The sequence below is a fragment of the Helicoverpa zea genome, chromosome 16 (genome assembly GCF_022581195.2).
Source record: "Helicoverpa zea isolate HzStark_Cry1AcR chromosome 16, ilHelZeax1.1, whole genome shotgun sequence".
NCBI lineage: Eukaryota > Metazoa > Arthropoda > Insecta > Lepidoptera > Noctuidae > Helicoverpa > Helicoverpa zea.
The window spans coordinates 3,354,927-3,374,269 of NC_061467.1; the positions used below are offsets into that span (position 1 = coordinate 3,354,927).

At 35.4% G+C, this 19,343-nt stretch overlaps 2 protein-coding genes across 2 annotated transcripts in view; one reads left to right on the forward strand and one right to left on the reverse strand.

Moving 5' to 3' along the window:
- Positions 1 to 852: 852 nt before the first annotated feature.
- On the reverse strand, positions 853 to 3,141 carry LOC124637698 (circumsporozoite protein-like). Its single transcript, XM_047174317.1, has 5 exons — positions 2,884 to 3,141; positions 2,474 to 2,812; positions 2,286 to 2,383; positions 1,875 to 2,016; positions 853 to 1,386 (listed from the first exon to the last, which is right to left on the reverse strand). The coding sequence occupies exons 1-5, from the start codon at positions 2,998 to 3,000 to the stop codon at positions 1,321 to 1,323; spliced, it is 762 nt and encodes a 253-aa protein (XP_047030273.1). The 5' UTR covers positions 3,001 to 3,141; the 3' UTR covers positions 853 to 1,320.
- Positions 3,142 to 4,234: 1,093 nt separating this feature from the next.
- LOC124637845 (inositol hexakisphosphate kinase 2) overlaps positions 4,235 to 19,343 on the forward strand; it is a 39,468-nt gene continuing 24,359 nt past the window's right edge. The window contains exon 1 of the mRNA XM_047174547.1: positions 4,235 to 4,541. Coding sequence (XP_047030503.1) covers positions 4,455 to 4,541 — 87 coding nt within the window. The 5' untranslated portion in view covers positions 4,235 to 4,454. The remainder of the gene's footprint in view (positions 4,542 to 19,343) is intronic.

Consider the following 19,343-nt stretch of genomic DNA (forward strand, 5'->3'; position numbering starts at 1 on the left):
AATTCAAACTTTGGCGGGTCGCTATTTCCTGTACGTTGTAGATAATGTTTATGATATTGATTTCAGAGAGCTTGATGACCCTGGCAATGCACCAGCATATCTATAATATATAGGTACACCCCCCATATATAAATGTAGAGGGCTGCATCGATTTTGGGCGGTACCAATTTGTATGTATAGGTGACCTGGGGCCCGATTCTCCTAAGTTAATAATGTCAAAATCGAATAGTAATCGAATCGCAATACGATCGTAATAGCAGTTTTAACCATATCGAGCATTCTGCTACTAATAAAAGACCAATCGTATTCGATTGACATTTGATTGGTGTGCGATTGGTATGCTATTTTGGTAATTTTGGTCTATACGGTAGTTTGCCGTGCAATCATTTTGCAATCGTAAAACATTTGCAGACAAAATGATTCATTATTGAATGGCAGAAAAGAATAAAAACGTTTATTTCAAAGAAAAAATAGCGGAATGCCACATACGCTTCAATAGTAATCGAGTCGGGATTGGATCTCAGTCGAATCGAGTCGAACGTCAATCGAAGGTCGCTTAAGTAAAATTAGGAGAATCGGGCCCCTGCTATGTATCTAGACCTAGACAAAGGAAAATCGTACGCTGCGTTTCGACTAGATTCGGTAATTACTATATCGGTGATTATCAATTCGGATGCTTTCCTGCTTTTTTTTTTATAATGCAAATAGTAAGCAGCAATACGAATTCCAAAATGGAACGAATACTTACGTTTTATTTAAAATAATAAAATCATTTGGCTCAATTATTATACACTGTATTACTTTTTGCCACATTTTGTTCTATGATAAATATACAGATGATTAAAAAATGCATTTTCAACAGTACATTTATTCTAATAACAAAGCATCACCTATAAAATGTTTTTCACAAATAAAATGACTATCTCACTAATCAATGAATAATTACAAAATTAGACCCAGTGCCTAACATACCTGCAACCTTTAGGAACAGAAAAACATAATAGACAGTATGAGAAAATGCAACTTATCTGTAATATACAGTTCAATATAAACAGTAATTTGATTATTTTGTTAACATTCATTATGATTATGAGTAAATGCAATTGGGTATATAAATGTAAGTACTACTGTACATAAGACTTCAGTGATACCCAAAACAAAATAGGTCAAATAATGTTTCAAAAAGGTACCTATTTCTTTTAACTAATACACTAACATTAAAGCATTCAGGGTGATATTTGAATATTTCCTTTATATATTATTACAATGAAGATGTCAAACAGGTTACAATGAATGTGCTGTTCAGGTTGAATAACTAGTTTATCGCGGCATGGGCGGCATGTTCGGCATTGGACCTGACAGGGCTGTGTTAGTGCCTAACAGGACCTGGAATCACAAAAAAGTCATTAAGATATATGTTTATGTATTTACAACTATCATTGTAATACAAGCTGTTGATTTGCATCCGTGCCATAGTCAAGGACGTAATTATGCTAATGATTCTCGACCCAAATCAACAAAAAAATCGGTACGTAATTTTTATTTTTTAGTTTTTTTTTCGGAATTCCGTCAATGTCATCTAGCCATATTTAAACTTGGCGCGTGTGTTACTGGCCTTAAAACCGTGCTGCGCCCTCACACAAACGCAAACACAAAGCATACGCAACGATTATTCATAAATTTCATTCATAAAATTGGGTTACTTCTGAAATACTACGACATAACAATGACAAAAAAAGCAGTGCATATTAGCTATTTCCCGTCTTCTGTAATCCCAATCGATTATTTACGTATTTTATGTCCTCCTCCTGAAGTATGGCACAAATGCAAATCAACACCTTGTATATGTAAGCAGCATCGGGCCATATATTTACCTGTTTCTGTTGTGACTTTTCCAATTCAGCCATTTGAGCTCTCTCAACTTCAAATATAACTGGAGCAAACAGAATAACTGATGAACTAGCAATCACCCACATCACTGAGCGAGATAGTCCATATAGAGTTTTAACTCCAGACCTGTAACAAAAACAACTTAAACATAATTATCCACACACGAGTAAGCCACGGTCTACTTGTTTTAATTACTTGGCTACAACTGATACAAAGAAAACAGTTGTTAGTAGTTACGAACAACCATCAGTACAAACAAACTTGTTTCCCACTTAATTCATAATCAAACCACTTTTTGTTTTACTACCAAGTAGGGTTTTTTGAGTATATCTTGATATTTCGCTGTAACTGCATATCAAAGAGACTACCTAACAAGGAATGTTGATGTAACTTACAGTGTGTTTGTAGTAAATGTGTAAGTGCAGCTTCGAACACATTCCGGGAACATCTCAGTCAAGCCCCATAACCTCTCTGATAAGGTTTCGTCAGGTTCCTAAAAGACATATTATATATTTTTCACACTTATCAACTCACAAATATTATATTGATATGAATTTAATGAACATGGTAAAACACAACTCACATCATCATATTCCTTCAATGGCCCAGCCAAAGGACCTCCGGTAGGTCCTCCAAAACTGCCGCCGGTAGGTCCTCCAATAGTGCCTACGGTAGATCCTCCGGTGTGACCTCCAGTAGTTCCTCCGGTATGTCCTCCGGTATGCCCTCCAGTGTGTCCACCGGCTTGTCCTCCAGTGTGTCCACCGGCTTGTCCTCCAGTGTATCCTCCGGTATGACCTCCAGGAGAGCCTCCAGTAGAGCCCCCAGTATTTCCTCCAATGGGTCCCCCTAGAGGTCCTCCTAAAGGTCCTCCAGTAGGTGGCCCACTAGTAGGAGTCCCCGCGCTGGGCGACGATCCTAACTGCAAATAGATTTGTTATCATTAACAGGTCACGTTTGTCCTAAATTCCACTATCAGTAGTCCATACATACAGAGGGGGTTATGAAAAATTCATCGGGTCTACGCTCTGGAGTATCATCTTTGCTCGCAGTCAAAGATTCCATTCCGCTGTCACTTTGTTCCAGTTCATCAGTTAAATCCATAAGCATGTTATAATTAGTACTACTGTTATAAATTAATTACACTTTTGGGTTAATTCTAAATAGAATCTTAATTCCAATTGAATTTTATAGCCCCCAAAATCGTAACATGCACTATCCTTGCACAAAAGACGTGATAAGTGTTGCCAGCTTTTTATTTATAATTTTATTTTAATTTTTGTGTATGTTGCATCACCTATGACTAAAATTCAACTAAAAAGTAAAAACGCAATTTTATCACGCTTAGAGCAGATTCTTACAGACAAATTAGTATTCGGTATTCGGATTTATTTATTTGCCGTTAATTTTTTCTCCCAAACAGCCTTAATAAAAATCATGATAGTTTTCCCAGTTATAATGAAAACTTGACGATTCTATGACTTCCATGAATATATTCCTAACATCATTAGTCGTTTAAAAAAAACATAATTCAAAATATCTCTACTAAGGTGACTACGATGCATGGTGGCTGGTTTATAAGAAGAAACAACACAGCTTATTTAAGAGGCTAATGGATATAATGGAACTAACGGCAACAATTCTAGTACTTACAGAAGAATTTATCTTTCAGTCATTATGCTTTTGGAACTACTACTTTTTACTAGTTCGTGGGAACAACTACGCAAAGCTACGAATCGAAGTACCTATGCCTACTATATGTAAAAGATATTTACTTGGCAATCAGATGGATTACTGCATGTGCAAGGAGGTTCTGTGGGCATTTCTTGAAATAAATTATTCTTGAAAAACTAGTCATATAATATAAGTGATATTATATTTGAAAATATCTTTTTACCACTGACATTGCTTTAAAAAAAAGTTCTAATTTTAAAATTTGACAGGAATAATTTTTACGTTTGCATAGTGCTCTAAACGCTTTTTGTATTTTCAATTATTTAACTTTGTAGCATTTTGATTGACACTCTAGTTCAGACAACAGCTAGGCTGTGAGCCTTGTTTTATTACAAATTGTCTTTTTTTATGAAACTTATTTGAAAAGATCAATGGATCATCATGATTGCTTCATTAATCAAAAATTCAATCAAGTCTAGTGAGACAATATTTATTAAAAATCGTTCGAATGATCGGATGTAACACTATCCCTCTAAGTTTAGGCACTTTTGTATGCACCTATTCGACTATTTGTACACAACATTCTCTTAAAAATTTAAGCGGTTAAGTTGGTAGACTTATTTTATTAATAATCTGTGATAATTATGGCAATTGATATTTGATTGACAGTTGACAGCAGTCTTTTTTCTGGAATCTGCCATATTTCGTGCAATTAGATTAAAATTTAATTTTTAATAGTATTACTTCGTCGATCAATTAATGATTTTAGTCTCCTGGCATGCTTTAGTCATCTTATTTTCATATTCGAATGATACTTTAACACTGGAACAAAACGCTGATCTGTTCCCCAATAGGTTACATTGTAATTTTACATGCAGAAGTCTTAATTTATGTTAGTCAGTGAGTGTGTTACCGCTGCCAAAATTGGTGAAGTCTGCCTATGTACCGTTGAGTTTCCTTCAAGTCGTGCTTCGAAGGTATGTATTTGCATTTTTCATACTATTTTGTCAAGTTAATCTGTGTAATAATAGTAATAGCTGTTTTTGCATTTAATGCTATGGTATTTTTACTGTTAAAAAAAATCAATACTTAGAGACGCTGCTTACCTAAGTACCAAAATGATTCTGCTTTGGCTTATTTTCACTGGTTGTACAGTATAAATCTACTGGACTTACTTGTAAGGTGACATCACATAGGTAGGTAATTTAAAGTATTTGAGTAATGGCACTCACTTGTTGTCAAGTTTATCAACTGCATGTTTATTATTATAGAATTGTCAGGACTCATGAACGTCAGTTTTACCCAAGACTTTAAATTGATGGGCACAGATTGCAATGATGGAGTATGAAATATATAATCTATCTTGGAATTATTTCATAAATCATAGAGATAATGCAGATACTTATGACTTCAGATTTGTATGAGTCAAATCTCTGTGATTGATATATTGCATCACTAACATCAATAGTGATGGCCTAGTGGGTAAAAAACCAACCTCTGTATGAGTGTGGGTTCGATTCCAGGTCAGGCATGTAGCAATGTAGCTTTTCTAACTTTGTAGGCACTTTCTTTCATTAAGTACATCTTTTATACCAATGGCTGATTGAAGGCGAAGCAAATCATCTTGAGGAAACTTGAACTATGAAGTCCAAAATCACCAACCTGCATTGAGCTACTATCAAAACGTGATGGTTAACGTTCAATCCTTTTCTGTGTGAGAAGAGGCCTGTGCCTAGCAGTGAGACAATAAAAAGGCTGACGATGATAAATAACAACATTGCATCAGCAAAAATCTATAATGATGAATGATTTTCACGAAGATGGGTATTTTTTAAATACACTCTATTTTCATAGAAGTAGACTTCTTAACATAAAACAGCTGATTTTAATCAGAACCTTAATCAGCTTTTTTTAGCGAAACAAACAATTGCCAACATGTGGGTATACTTTTATTATGCCTGTCAAACTTGTGAAAACAATGATGATAGTAGTACATTTGGCTTATCAAGATAGAATAGCAACAACAGTACAAGATTTTCCATTAACTATATCTTGTTATAACTGGTTTTTACTTGGAGATGAGTAATTTTTATTGTATGGGTACAGTTAGCTTGACTGCAAACAATAGATAATTAAATATACAAGGTTAACAGAATAATTAGTAGAAATGCCTACAGTAAATATACTGATCATGATGATTCCTTTAAATTCCTACCAAATAGTAGTAATTTAATAAGTTATTACACTTATTTGCACAAACGTGGTGTAAACTGTGTAACATTATGGTCACAGATGTTTTACTTGACACAAAGTTATGATAACCTGTAAAATATGCTTTATGTTTAAAGCTATAAAAGTTATTTTAATTTGGCAAATGATAATGCTTTAAATAGCTTGGAAGTATCTTATCTGCAGAGTATTATAAGGTATGCTTCGTTAGGCTACAGATTACGGGTTAATACCTGTGTGAACTGCATGAAAACTTTCCAAGTGAGCAAAATTACTCAAAATATCATAAGTATTCCCTGTAGTGCTTTTCATGCCAAATAAATGCTGCAATGAACATTTCCAATGGGTATTTAAAGAATTCATTGATGTACCGTATTGTACGATTTTGTTTTCCATATCTGAAATGCATTGTAATTTATTTTTAAGGAAAATTGTGTTTATTCATATTTTTTTTACAATGCCAATGAGAATAAAGAGTTGTAAATCTTATATTCATTTACAAAATCCATTAATAATTTCCATTAATAAACAACATTGAAGGGCAATAAGATTAAAAAGAATGGAGTCACATTACACTGCTACTTGCACCTTTTGAAATTCTGGACAATTATTGTGATTTTTGTTTGCAACACGTCAGTGCCAGACATACATGACAGGTAGCACAATCAACGAATCTTTAAAAACTTTAAGTTAAAAATATGCTAAAATATTCATAACACTTGATCTCCCGAAAATAAATGGTGGATCTAAAATTACTCACTCAACCGTCAGGGTTGAGGTTTCATTATAATATGCATTGGCAACAGACAGACGGAAATTTTGAGTTTTAATTTATTCAGTTAAAAAAAAGTGTTTGTTCCCTTGCCAAGGAGACATTAAACTAAATAATAAATAAATGCTGAGATAATCTCTATTTGTTTTTAGTTAGGTTCTCTTTGTCAGTTGCAATACCTTCCATGAATCATTTTTTCTCTGGATTTTTCCAGCTCATAAGCTTATCTTTTATGTAATGTTGGCATTGGTGCAAATTATATAAAAAAATACTCTTGAACTTTTGATATGAAGAAATTCTTTAAATACTTCTTTCCTGTTCCATAAAAAATAGTCCCAGTACTTCACAGTTTTATTATTTACATAGACTTGAATAAAAATACCGGATTAATGATTCACCTACTGATAAATAGATGGTTGTTTTGAATGTCTATTTTTGTCGCTCGTTTACGTCTATATTTTCTATTTTGATGTGTTAGAACTTTGAACCGTTACTCAATAGTTAAATTTATTTCATCACTTATCATTTGAGACAATAAACAAGTTATAAACAAGCCCCCGATCTGTCAATGGATTTCATTCATTACGGCTGCTTACGTCACGAGTGTCGTCAGGCTCTGAAACGCCACAGAGCGGGTATACCTGCACTCGTATGACTTCCCATGTATTTATGTCTGATATGATTAGTCCTACACTTCCGTATTTAGAACGCAAATAGCCTTTGTTTACTTTTGTGCACCATTGTTACTCAGTCTCGAAAATGGCAATGTCAAAATAGACATACTTAAGCTTTGGTTTCCTAGGAAAGCGGTGCCGTCATATAGCGGCCGTAATATTACGGAAGCAAATAGACGGTCGTCTTTACGGTAATGACATGTGGAAAGTTCCACGGCCGTTTTAATACACCGTCATAAACTTTTTGTTAGTTGTATTATACTTACTAACCTGTTTTATTTAATTTTTCTCAAATATCACGACACCAATTCTGTTTTAGTTGACTTTTTCTATAATCTTTATTTTTTATATTATATATTGCTTCGTAGTTACGAACGAAATCTATTAAAATTGCGTCGTCCTCGCTGCTCCAAGATTTGGAACTCATTTTTGACATTGTTCCGAAAAAAAAAACACAAATACGTATTAAAAAAGCTTCACCGCTTTCAATAAAACGTTCACCAAACTATCTGACACCGTCAAGACGGCCGTCATGCAAATAGCGGCACCGCTTTTTGAAGTTACGGCGTCAGTTACCGCTCTCTAGGAAACCGCCCCATTTTGTTTACATAGACAACGTTCTCGCGACGTCATTCACCGCTGTATTACGGCCGCTATGTGACGGTACCGCTTTCCTAATAAACCCAAGCTTTAGGTGTCGAGTTGTAAACGACACGTGTACGGAGTGTTTAATTCAGGCGGGGCAGTTCTGTGATCACGGTTCTTCGTGCTTGGCATGGTGATTATGGTCTATTATCTCTAGGAAGCTATCAGGCCAACGATTGACCTTACTTTAGTTGGAACTTAATAAGTAGTTTGTTAGTTATTAGGCAGATTGCGGATCACGAAGTTATATCGTAGCAGTTTGATGAGAGCCCTTAGGAAAAGTAGTTCTGTGAATAATGTTCAATAAAGTATCAATTATACGTAATTGAAGTTGTTATGTTATGCGTGGGAAGCACGAGCTCATCTTATCTCAGATTGCCGGAAAATAATATCTTAAATTCTCAGTAACACTGAACATTAATTTATCATTTTGTTCAGCTAACTATGGTCAATATTGGGTCTTGATAAGATGACGTAATACCGCATGATACAACTGTTATCCAGTATTCGTTAATTGTATCATCATGTTATCGCATGATGGAACTTTCTCTCGTAGAAATAGAGGTTGTCAAAGGTCCATGTTCCATATTTATTGTAAAGTTACGGACGACTGACGATTGATCAGAGGTCAACCTGGTGCTTTCTGCCTTATCTCAGTCGCATATCTGGTTTATAGCAGATTTTAACTATTCTTTGTCAAGTGGAGTTAAAGTGGTTGATTTGTTGGAATTGTCTGAGTTCGAATAGTTAGGGGGTCATTTGAAACGTATTTGGGCCAGCACTGTATTTTTTTGCACGGGTTAAATGCACAGAAGTTTGTTAATTGAAGTCAATGGTTCTCTTCCAATTTAATCTTTGGATCATTGAAGAAGTTGTAACATTGAGTTAGTAGACTAGTAAAAATTCTGTCACGTGGACATATATCATACGATTTCGAGTGCAATGTGTTTATACTGTACAGTTGACAAGTAAACAACTAATCATATCCGCCCAGGCCTTATTGAAAGACAATGTGCAAGCAGAATGATATTTCCCGCGGTCCCACACTCGTGGCCCGATGCCAAATCAGCTGCATTCCTGGGACAGTTTCCTCTTTAAGGCCGGTTCAAATGATTATGATGATTCATTTACTGGGGACAATCAATTTATCGTTCATTGAATCATAATCGAAGCTTGGTTTAATTCGAAGAATTAAAATTAGCTAGTGATATTTACTGATGGCTTATCACCAGGGTCTGAAAATTAAGAAATCTCTATAATGCTCACTACGTGCAATCGTAGACAATACCTAAATAAGCAATTGATTTATATTGAATCGGTTTTGTTTTGCGCAAGTTACCATTATTTCACGATGTTTCGAAAACATATCGTAATCAGCGGAACTGATAGTGAAAACTGATTTGGAAGATATGATAAACGATAACATTCAATAGCTATGCATAATATTTTGGTATTCATTAAAAAGTAAAGCTCGTATTTTATAACTGTAACTGCTACGGCTCCACGATTTAACATGTCCTTTGAGAGCGAACTAAAGTCAACAAAATGCAGCCCAAGGCTCAACTGAGTGCAACAGTACCTCTCACTCGAGTCGCACAATCAAATTGCCATGTCGAGCGGCAGAGACCGAGGTACCCATAAGCGACAGCATTCCCTCTACACGAGTATGCTCAGAACCAGATAAAACGTTTAATATTGTGTTTGGCATTGAGTGAGATGGAACTGAGGGAACAAGATATTTGCAGTGGTGACTGTTGCATCACCCTGACACTAATCGTCGTTTATCTTCATTGGTCCTGGACTGACAATCTCTTTGAGTACCGACGATTTTCTTAGAACTCACAAACTAATTTATTCTTTAATTGCAGCCTCCTTTACAATAGCAAGCAATACAGGCTTCTTATGAGATGTTTACAATTAGTTTGAAGGTTATTAACCCTGCGTACGAGCTGTCTCTGGATAATGGCGCATAGTGGTCATGCGCTTTGTAATTTAATTTACTTGTTCACGACACAATGAAAATATAAACAATTTATAACAGTCTTCATCCCATGATTTATGTCTGGCAAGTTTTGCTAGTAGCTGGAAAATAATGTATTCATTATGTTTATCGCAGAAGTACCTATAACGTTTTAATTGAATATTCACATTTAGCTGAACCTTCTGCCAGATAACCCTGCATGTAACGTTATCGCAGAAATATCTGGTTTTGTCCACTATTGTCCATTAAATAACCAGAATCTAGCATTCGTAACATTCGGCTATACGGTGATTTCATCCAATTTAAATTTTGATCTAACATGTAAAATAATATTAATATGAATCTATAAAATAATACGTGACAAGCAGCGCAACATCGATGCAATACAAACAAAACATATCACTTTGTTATGTTCCACTTTAATTATTGTTAGCGAAACTTATCGAATAATATGTTGATTCTAGATAACAGCGACACTATAAAGAGATGTTTAGGTGATTCGGTCAATGACTCCCCTATTATTGGTTTTAAGTTATTTTAGATTTGTTTTGTTGACTCGTTCTTAGAACATTCTTGACCGAGTTTCAAGACTTCTTTCTTATGGGACAATCTATATGAGTTAGGGCGAAAAAAGCTAAATGAATGCAGTTGAATGTCACATTAGTTTAAATAATAGTCTCACTTGAGCTGTAATACATAATTATGTGTTAAATGTTAGTTAGGTTTATCATATTTTATAAAAGTTTTCTGTTATTTATATTTCTCCTTCAAAGTTCTCTCGTGGAAATTTTCTCCATAAATGAAATACTAATGTAAGTTCTTGATGGATTCGTTTTCACAATGAGTTTTCTAATTACGATTAAGTTTTTGGAATTTGTTAAGCTTCGTATTCATAGTGGAATGTTATAGGGTTTTATTTGAACCAACTGAGTTGGGTAGTTTCAACAGAAATGTCAGTGTACTTTTAATGTTTCATTAGGCCTTCAACAAAAACTTGTTTTCAGGAGGTAATTGCCCTCAATAACAAACATTGAAATAGCCCCTTTTGGTGTTAAGTGTAGTTTTTTCTTTAATTCTGATTGCTGGACACGTACGTCCTTTAGAATGTTTAATGGATTATGCGTCCTTGCATGAGCAGCTATTATGTGAAAATAAAGATACGACGCAAATATTAATCGCTGGGAATTTCCCGCGATATCGTTTTATTGTGATCTAACGATCTTTACTTAGACACGGGTGGGCAACGAACACGACCACATACCACTGAACTGCACATTGCATTATAGCTATTAGACAGACTTGTGGTAGATATAGTTAGTTGCACTTGCACCTATGATGGTGATCACAGTATCACAAACGACATCAAGAATCACTGTTTGACCTAGAGATACGTAATAAACACTTGTTTTAAAAGGGCGCCAAAATTAATACCATGCCATTTTGCTCTGCACATACCTAAGCACGTAAGGGAATGTTGTGCATTCTAGTTTTGTTATTAACATACGACAACATATTCTTGTATACAAATTATACAGTGATACCTCTTGTACTGGTAGGTATTATTGTCTTTAAAACTCATTTGGCTAATTAACAAGGTAGGTAAATAATTAAAATAAATAATCAAAGTCATGGCAGCTTATATGAATGTTTCAGTGGCATTATCGGGCCGGAAAAAACGAATATAAATGTTTTGCCTACCTATGTGCTATATTTCATCACAGTGACAAACGATATACCTATTATGATAATGTAGAACATTAAAAAGAGTCTTCCATTGCAACTATTACTAAAGTAGTTTTAATGGTCTCGAATAAAACTGTTTGATATAAGCTACAAAAACTGGATGCATACATAGACCTTATAATTGTAAAAATAAAAATTAAACTAAATGGTAGTATCATGTAAAAAATCTATCATAATAAAATTGACGTATTTGATGACGCAAAACTTGTATCTAAGAATATTATTGTTTTATTTTACGTGATCAAAACAAAGATCCATAAATCTATGTAAGTATGGCATTTATTTTTCACAAAGACTTGGTGATACAACGCTGATGTTAGATACGATTACGACCTCCTACATATTTATTATCTGTCGGACAAATTACGCACGCTGTAATTTAATTAGCCACGGGATTATGGCTAAGAATGAACTAATATTTTCTTGTTTTGTCCTTAAAATCAGGCAATGTACACAAATGGACTGCTACGCATGTTTTCACTAGTTTTGCGCATTATTTACTCGGGCTCCAGTGTAGTTGTATTGTGTGGTAATAAAGCCCAGTGGGCAATGATTCATTGTTTATCGCGTTTGTGTTCCTTTATAAACAAACACAACGCTCTTATTGTTTCTGCGTTATTCGGCACACTTCGTTAAGCCGCGTACGCACGTACGAACAAATTTGTTGCGTTACATGATATGCAACAACTTGGTTCGCACGTGCGTACCACTATCGAACATCGAACACTCTGTTCGTCAAACATGTTCGCGGCGATCCTTGTAGTGTGTTCTGTATGGACGGTGTTCGAAGAGCTTTAATAAATGTTACGCAACAAAACTGCGAACATCAAAAAATTCTCCGCTACTTCACAATCGACTACTTACAACGGCGCCGTCATGGCTACTAAGATAGAGTTCACGACTGTTGTTCGCGAACTCGACTCGAACTATGTTTGCGTTCGTGTTCGAATATGCCGTCCATACGTACGAACCAAATGTTCGGGTCTGGTGTTTGTGTTCGCTATGTTCGTGTTCGTACGTGCGTACGCGCCTTTTCGTACTTCATTTGAAGTTAATTTTGCTGAAAGAATTATTTATGTCCACTTGTCCGGAAAATTCGAAGCTGTTCTTATAAGTAAAGCGTAACGTGTCCTAAGGGACTTTGTATCATAAGTTCGTGTACGATGACAAACTAGTTCGTTCGTTAAATAAATAGGGAGTGTTTTAAGTTGATGAGGTTTCGTTTCAAGGCTCCTGTCATACTGCGGTAGCATTACGTAGCAAGCTATCCAAGGTTCTGAATTTGAAAGGGTCTTGTCATACGAAACAGCTATTATATGAATAGTGCCATGTTTTTGGTGAATTGAAATAGCAAATTAATTGTAGTAGATTAAATGTTTCACGTAAACGATCCCAATAGAATCATGTTCTGGAGTATTTCAGTAGACTATTTTGTTAAGTTTATTTATAAAACAAAGTTACTTATAGGTTTACCTCGCCATTATCCTCTATCGAAGTATTAATAAAGGTCATATTGAACTTGAACTTTAGTTAGTGTTGACCTTTTTGGATTGGCTGATGGATCATCCTTATTGAGATCCTTTTAATCTTACGTGGCTAGTGAAACTAATAGAAATATTTTCGTCCCAGAATGTCAGCATTTATCAAATTTTAACACAATACAGCAAATATATAATATCATATTATAACTGCATTGCAGTATGCAATTGTGTGTAGTAAGGTTGTTTGAGTTAAGTTAGATGATTGTATTGATAGCCACTAAAAGCGTTTTACAGCCGTTGCTGATACCTAATTTAGTCATCACTTATTATTGGCTCGCCCAATGCGCAATAATGGTTAGACATCTAGTTGCAAGTAGGTACTCTGAATAAGTTGTCATTTTTGGAGGATGACAAATGTATGGGAAATGCCATGTAGCATAATTTATTAAAATCAAATAACCGAGCAGCTACCGAGTTAATGTATGGAAATTGCTTCGTCTTAGGTTAAAAACACTATGTAAAATATACCTTTCTCATGTCAAAGTTCTGTTCCATTTCCTGCAGGCTGTCGTTAACTAAGTATGCATAAAGCAACAGCTGTTCAGTGTCGCAGATACAGGAGTTAGTAACATTTTTCCCTTCATAGTTTATTCAACGTTGTCACCAGACTGACTGGCGCGAGTACTTCGTTGTGTTCAATGCCGTGACGGACGGTTTCATTGTTTGAATCTCTTTGGAATGGAACTATTCAACCGTTGAACAGAGAACAGAACCTTTATTGAATTTGTGGTCGAAACTAGATCTGTTCAGGTGTTTCGGACACCTACCAATTTGGTTAGTCTGCAGTTCTACCAAAAGGCATTAGTACTGTACAATGTCTTATTTTATTTTGTTCAGTTTCAGAAATCAGCTTAATCACCAGTCTTGTTAGGCCATTGTCGTCAGAATATTTGTTCACTTAATCATTCGTCGGTCACTTTGGGTGGCTCCCTAATTTCATCATGTGACTGGGCTGCGTGTGCCTCATGTGATTTGCATGCCTGATTGCCTGACTCCACATGCAGAATAGCAATTCGAACAAGGGTTGTAACACGATACATTCTGAGTATTTTTAACATTCATCATAAATTGTCTACCTACAGAAAAGACACAAGCTGACGTGACATTACTTGATTGAATGACTATTCAGTTACGCAATTAAATATTGGTCATAATAACTTTGCTCACAATATCAATTTTCATATTCTGATTTCATGTTTTGCTATGAGTGCAAAATACATAGGTTTCAAGTGATTGATATCGTTGATTATCTGGAATTCGATTACCTTTGCGTTTGAGACACGTGTTTTATTCTTAGCCGGTTGTTTGCACCGCGTCTCAAGTAATTTTCCATAATTACACGCAGTGTCTAGGCAATTTGTTACGTAGCGCTTAGTGCGATTTACTGGTAGTATGCGAAGGTGAATCACATTACTATCCGTTATCCGTTCTCCCTTGCGACCGCTGTTGCTAAGCGCACAATCATCCGATGCAGTTCATGAGAACTTTTTGTCTATTGTTTGCATAACACATTATGTAAGCACGCTATTTTAATCTATTTTTGATTATACAATTGCTTGAAATGATAGATATTAAGTCTAATGGGCTCACTATTAGACTTATAATAACATAATTCCCGTGGTAGCGAAAATCTGTCTGCGATGGCTTCTCTTGAAAGATATCGCTTTTATCGTATAAGATCGATCGCTTTGTAGGCGTTTCAAATCTGTCTGGGTTTTTGTAGATAGTATCGATAGATGTGAGGCAGAGATGGCTGTGAGAGTCGCCCCAGTTGGCTAGACTCCATCGTCTCATATAACAGCTATAACGTTAATAATATTCTCCTGGAGACGAGTTCGTCTGTCTTAATTAGCTCTATCGATTTTAGCATCAAAATAACAAGGCGAATATAAATTTTTAAAATTGTTAATTACAGCATTCTGCTAATAATTTTGCCGAGGCTAGTTCCCATGCATGTTTGAATACTGGCATGATGCATTTAAGGTAATGAATGAGTTAGCGTTTTCGTAAAGAGTTCATTGCTTTGGTATTGTTAAAAAACACAAGTAATAGGTATAAAACTAACATTGTTGCCGGTGACATAACAATTGTAACAAATACTTATTATTTAAATTCAATGGAACATACCTGCATAATGTTTGCATGTCATTTTCATTAGTTTTGCTACCACCGATAAAGTAATAAATGCTTAGCGGGTCTAAACACTTAAGTACATAATTATCGCTTTCGTCACACTAGCTTTACCAGGAACACTAACTGTACTTAAAAGTAGTTGTTATCATTCCAATTAAAGCAGCACATCGAATTTCGCTGAAGTTTGCTGATGCGAAGTGCAACGTATACTTATTTACTACACCATTAATGTTGCTTGCATATATTAGTACTTGTTACTAGCTACTTTATAATGATGACACAGTCAGGTATAATTTTGACACGTGTAGTGAGTTTAACGATCACACACACTTGTCGTGGGCTCGTGGCGCCGAGATTAGGGCAAGGATTTGTTATTTCAGTCTGTTCTGCCTGAATTAGGCCAAGACTGCATTTCTCTTTACTAGTTATTGAGATTTTCATTATTATTGTTATTCATTAATTAAGTTTTCATGGCACACAACCTGATGATCTGACGTCGTGAACTAGCTTCACATACTTTATTTTTGTTGTTGCAGTGAATTAGCATCGTGCTAATTTAAAGCTTACATAATATAATTTCGGACTTGTCATCCTGATTCGGCTGTTGCGGATTACCACATTATTAATAATTAAATTATATATAATTACTCGAATTTCGCTCTATTTATCCGCGGAAAAATGTTTTGTTAGATATTACTTAACAACATACCATAACCGTTTTTCATCTTGAGTGTGAATTACCTACAACTTGCCTAGGTTAGCACTCAATTTAACTGTTTGACATTCGTGACTTGGTATTAATACAATATGCTGTCTTTGCTAAATTCTGTGTAATTTGGCCACGTGCAGCATAGTTTATATTAATTTATAAATTAGCGTTTATGATCGACTGGTGAATTGTTATGGGTAGTATTTGCCAGAGTTCAGTTCTTTTTATGAAGTGGCAGAAGTGCCATTACTGAGCTGGCATCCTGACGTGCACGCAGTTTTAACGTGTTGGTAATAGCCACATAAATATTGTCACCGTCCTCGTTATCCACTTGCCCTGTCGGTATTCATGTGTCTGCTGCGCATCATGCACCACGTGCATTCATTAACACCAACCAAACTATAATTTCTCCAAATTATTTGTGACTAAGGCTGGGACACCCTCAACTATGCCCGTTGGCGTTCCTAATACAAGGTGAACTATTTTCTCTTCTAGTGCGTCAGATATAAGGAATTCCGGTCATCTTATTATAATTATAATATCCTATATTTTGTTTACGATGACAGGCGTGTAAATTTACGTTATGCTGCACTATTTTCATTTCGATACATTAGTATTATAATAGCGACCTGGCGCCGGCCAACGATCGCTATTTATTACTTTTCTTTGGAAAAAAGCCAAGTGTCGGTCGACTGATAGCAACGTATTGACACATGCCAAAAGAAAGTCAAAGTTCGACGGCATGCGTGCAAAATATAGTACAAGAACTTCAATCATGTAACTCAAATCGACACCACTCCCAAACACTTGTAAACCGTGACATGTAAATCATCAGTTTTCTGGCACCTTCTGGGCTCTCAGCGAAATCAACAATCATACGATTGTCGCACGGATTCTTATGTTCATTATATAATACAATTGTCATAATATTATGATATACTGAATATCTGATATTGTTATGGATTTTCGTTGCTTCAACGGAATCACAAGAGTAGAAAGAAATGTTTCAAAAATATTTAATAAAGTGAGAATAGGATTTGTGCAATTAAAGTTTGTCTTGATACAGCGCAGGTAAATTTTACCATTTGGTTATTATGTCAGATAAAAAATGTGGGTGGATTGTTTTGAGGCACTTTTATAAATTTAGCATGCAAACTCGAAAGATTTATTGTTATTACGGAATAGGAACGTGCAAAATACGGTCGAGATACAAACCAAATATTTACGTTCAAATGCGTAGCGGCCGGCGCGGTGTAAATGAAGATACGCAAATTTTCGTAGTCTACAGTCTCTCACCGAAATAAATGCACACATGCTCCAGGGATAACAAATCTGCGCTTACAAAACAGGCAATTCAAAAAAAGATACGAGTTGAAATGGTGCACAATGCATTTATCATTCATTATAAGTCCTTATTTCAATTTTCATTGTGTTTAGAAGAGGTCATCCGTAGTGGTTGCGCATTGAGATCAGGCAAAAGTATGAATCTGTCAGAATAGTAAAAGGGCGATAAACAGCAAGCCGCCCTGGCGTTTATCGGGCGACGTATCGTCTGTGGGGCGAGGGCGCAGGGGGTGCGAGGGTGCTCCGCGTAGTGACGTCATCGCCCGCGTGACGCCTACACCCTACGCACCTCGAGGCCAAGGCCTGGCAGTACTTCGACCCTCTAATACACTTGACATTGGCTGCCCAGCAATTCCAATCACGTCTAAGCTGGATTGGAAAATAACTGAAGTAAAGAATTTTATATTATAAGTACTCAGGCGAAATTCGATACTAATTAGTGTAATCGTTTCTGTGAATCGCTGAACGGTTATAAAAAAAACTCGCGTTCCGTACATACAGTAATTCTAAACAATTTTCCTGGTAATGTTAACGATAACGTCTATTTTATTCCACTGCCTAGCAGCTTATTTATGGCTAATACTGTTTTCTGCGTATTCTACCCTGAATAAATATACAAGCTCTCCCACTAATTAAGCCATGGAAATGTAAAAGTTTATGTTTGTTACTAGACTTTGCCGTAATGTCTGGATCAATTTAGATTATTTCAGATGAAAGCTATTTAGCTAGAAATGTATAATTCGTTGGTTCGCTATCTGGCATTATTGATCGCGGCTTTTGCATTGTACAATACTAGAATTCAGTAGCAAACTATGAAAATAGTTTTGTAGTCTGTACCAGAATGTTATGTATAAAAATAAACAACTAATTGTTGGTTTGGCTCAGTCAATATCCTGGTAGGTAGCACGTATACATGTATTTTGATTTTAATAATGAAGAAGATTTATTATGTAACTACTATTGTATCATTATTTTCTAATGACTTACTAGATCTGTCTCATTTCTATTATAACGAGCAAATATCAAACTGAGATAAAGTATCATTATCTTGCGTTATTTCTTGAGCTCTAAATAATAGTGATCATTATATCTAATGTCATTCATGAGTCGTTAATGGATATTGTACGATGTGGACTAAAATATTGGCTTTATTAGTTTTTAATCTGAAAATCTGAATGGATTCTTATCTAGGCAACTGTAGGAGGAATATAATACGATTCCATTCGTATGGCGAAGTGATTTGAAAATAAGTTGTTGGACAGGATTAATCGATGTATTATGCCGAAATTTTTCGTACGTAATGTTTTTTTTGTCTCGACAACGGCAACGTGAGTTTTTGAATGGTTCCACCATTGGCACGTGTAAAGAACCGTCGTTGAACAAATCTACTATATTATGCATGACTAATAAGTACGAGTAAATATGTTAAAAAGGTCGAGAGAGCCATGTTTCCAATAGAGTGGTTCTAGGAACACTAGTTCCGGTAGTACAGGGTGTAATGACTCACGAAAAATAAAGTTCGCCAATAAATATTTTAAACCAGTGATTCATTTTGATATTAATAAGAAAGACACTGATATCGATACAGATAAAAGATAATATGGAGTGGTTTGTACCTGTCTGTGTAAGAAACTAGTGACTTGCACTCTAGCTATGATATATTATGAAGGTAAGTACATATTTTGGTTTGAATTTTCCACAAATATTTAGCCAAATATGTCATCGGTCACGTGAGTTTACGTTTAGAGATGACGTAACGGGCCAGCACATACATTACGTAATGCACTCACAATCGCAACAGTTCCGCAGCTGTGTTGTGCTTAAATTCTGCGTGTACTTACAATATTCATTACAAACCTATGGGTATAAATCCTATAATTATTATCTTGACCATCCGCCTCAAATTTTAATTCGACTGTCCAGTGAAAGCTAATACAATTGCGAGTGTTATGTAATAATACAGCACAAAAATTGACCAGCACGATATCTCTTAAATCTGACCAAATTA

Excerpts from the sequence above, each read along its gene's own strand:
- LOC124637698 (XM_047174317.1), bottom strand. The coding sequence starts at position 3,000 with ATGCTTATGGATTTAACTGATGAACTGGAACAAAGTGACAGCGGAATG. Across the intron at positions 2,813-2,883 it reads AATTTTTCATAACCCCCTCT|TTAGGATCGTCGCCCAGCGC; the intron begins GTATGTATGGAC and ends ATCTATTTGCAG. Across the intron at positions 2,017-2,285 it reads ACATTTACTACAAACACACT|GTCTGGAGTTAAAACTCTAT; the intron begins GTAAGTTACATC and ends TTTTTGTTACAG.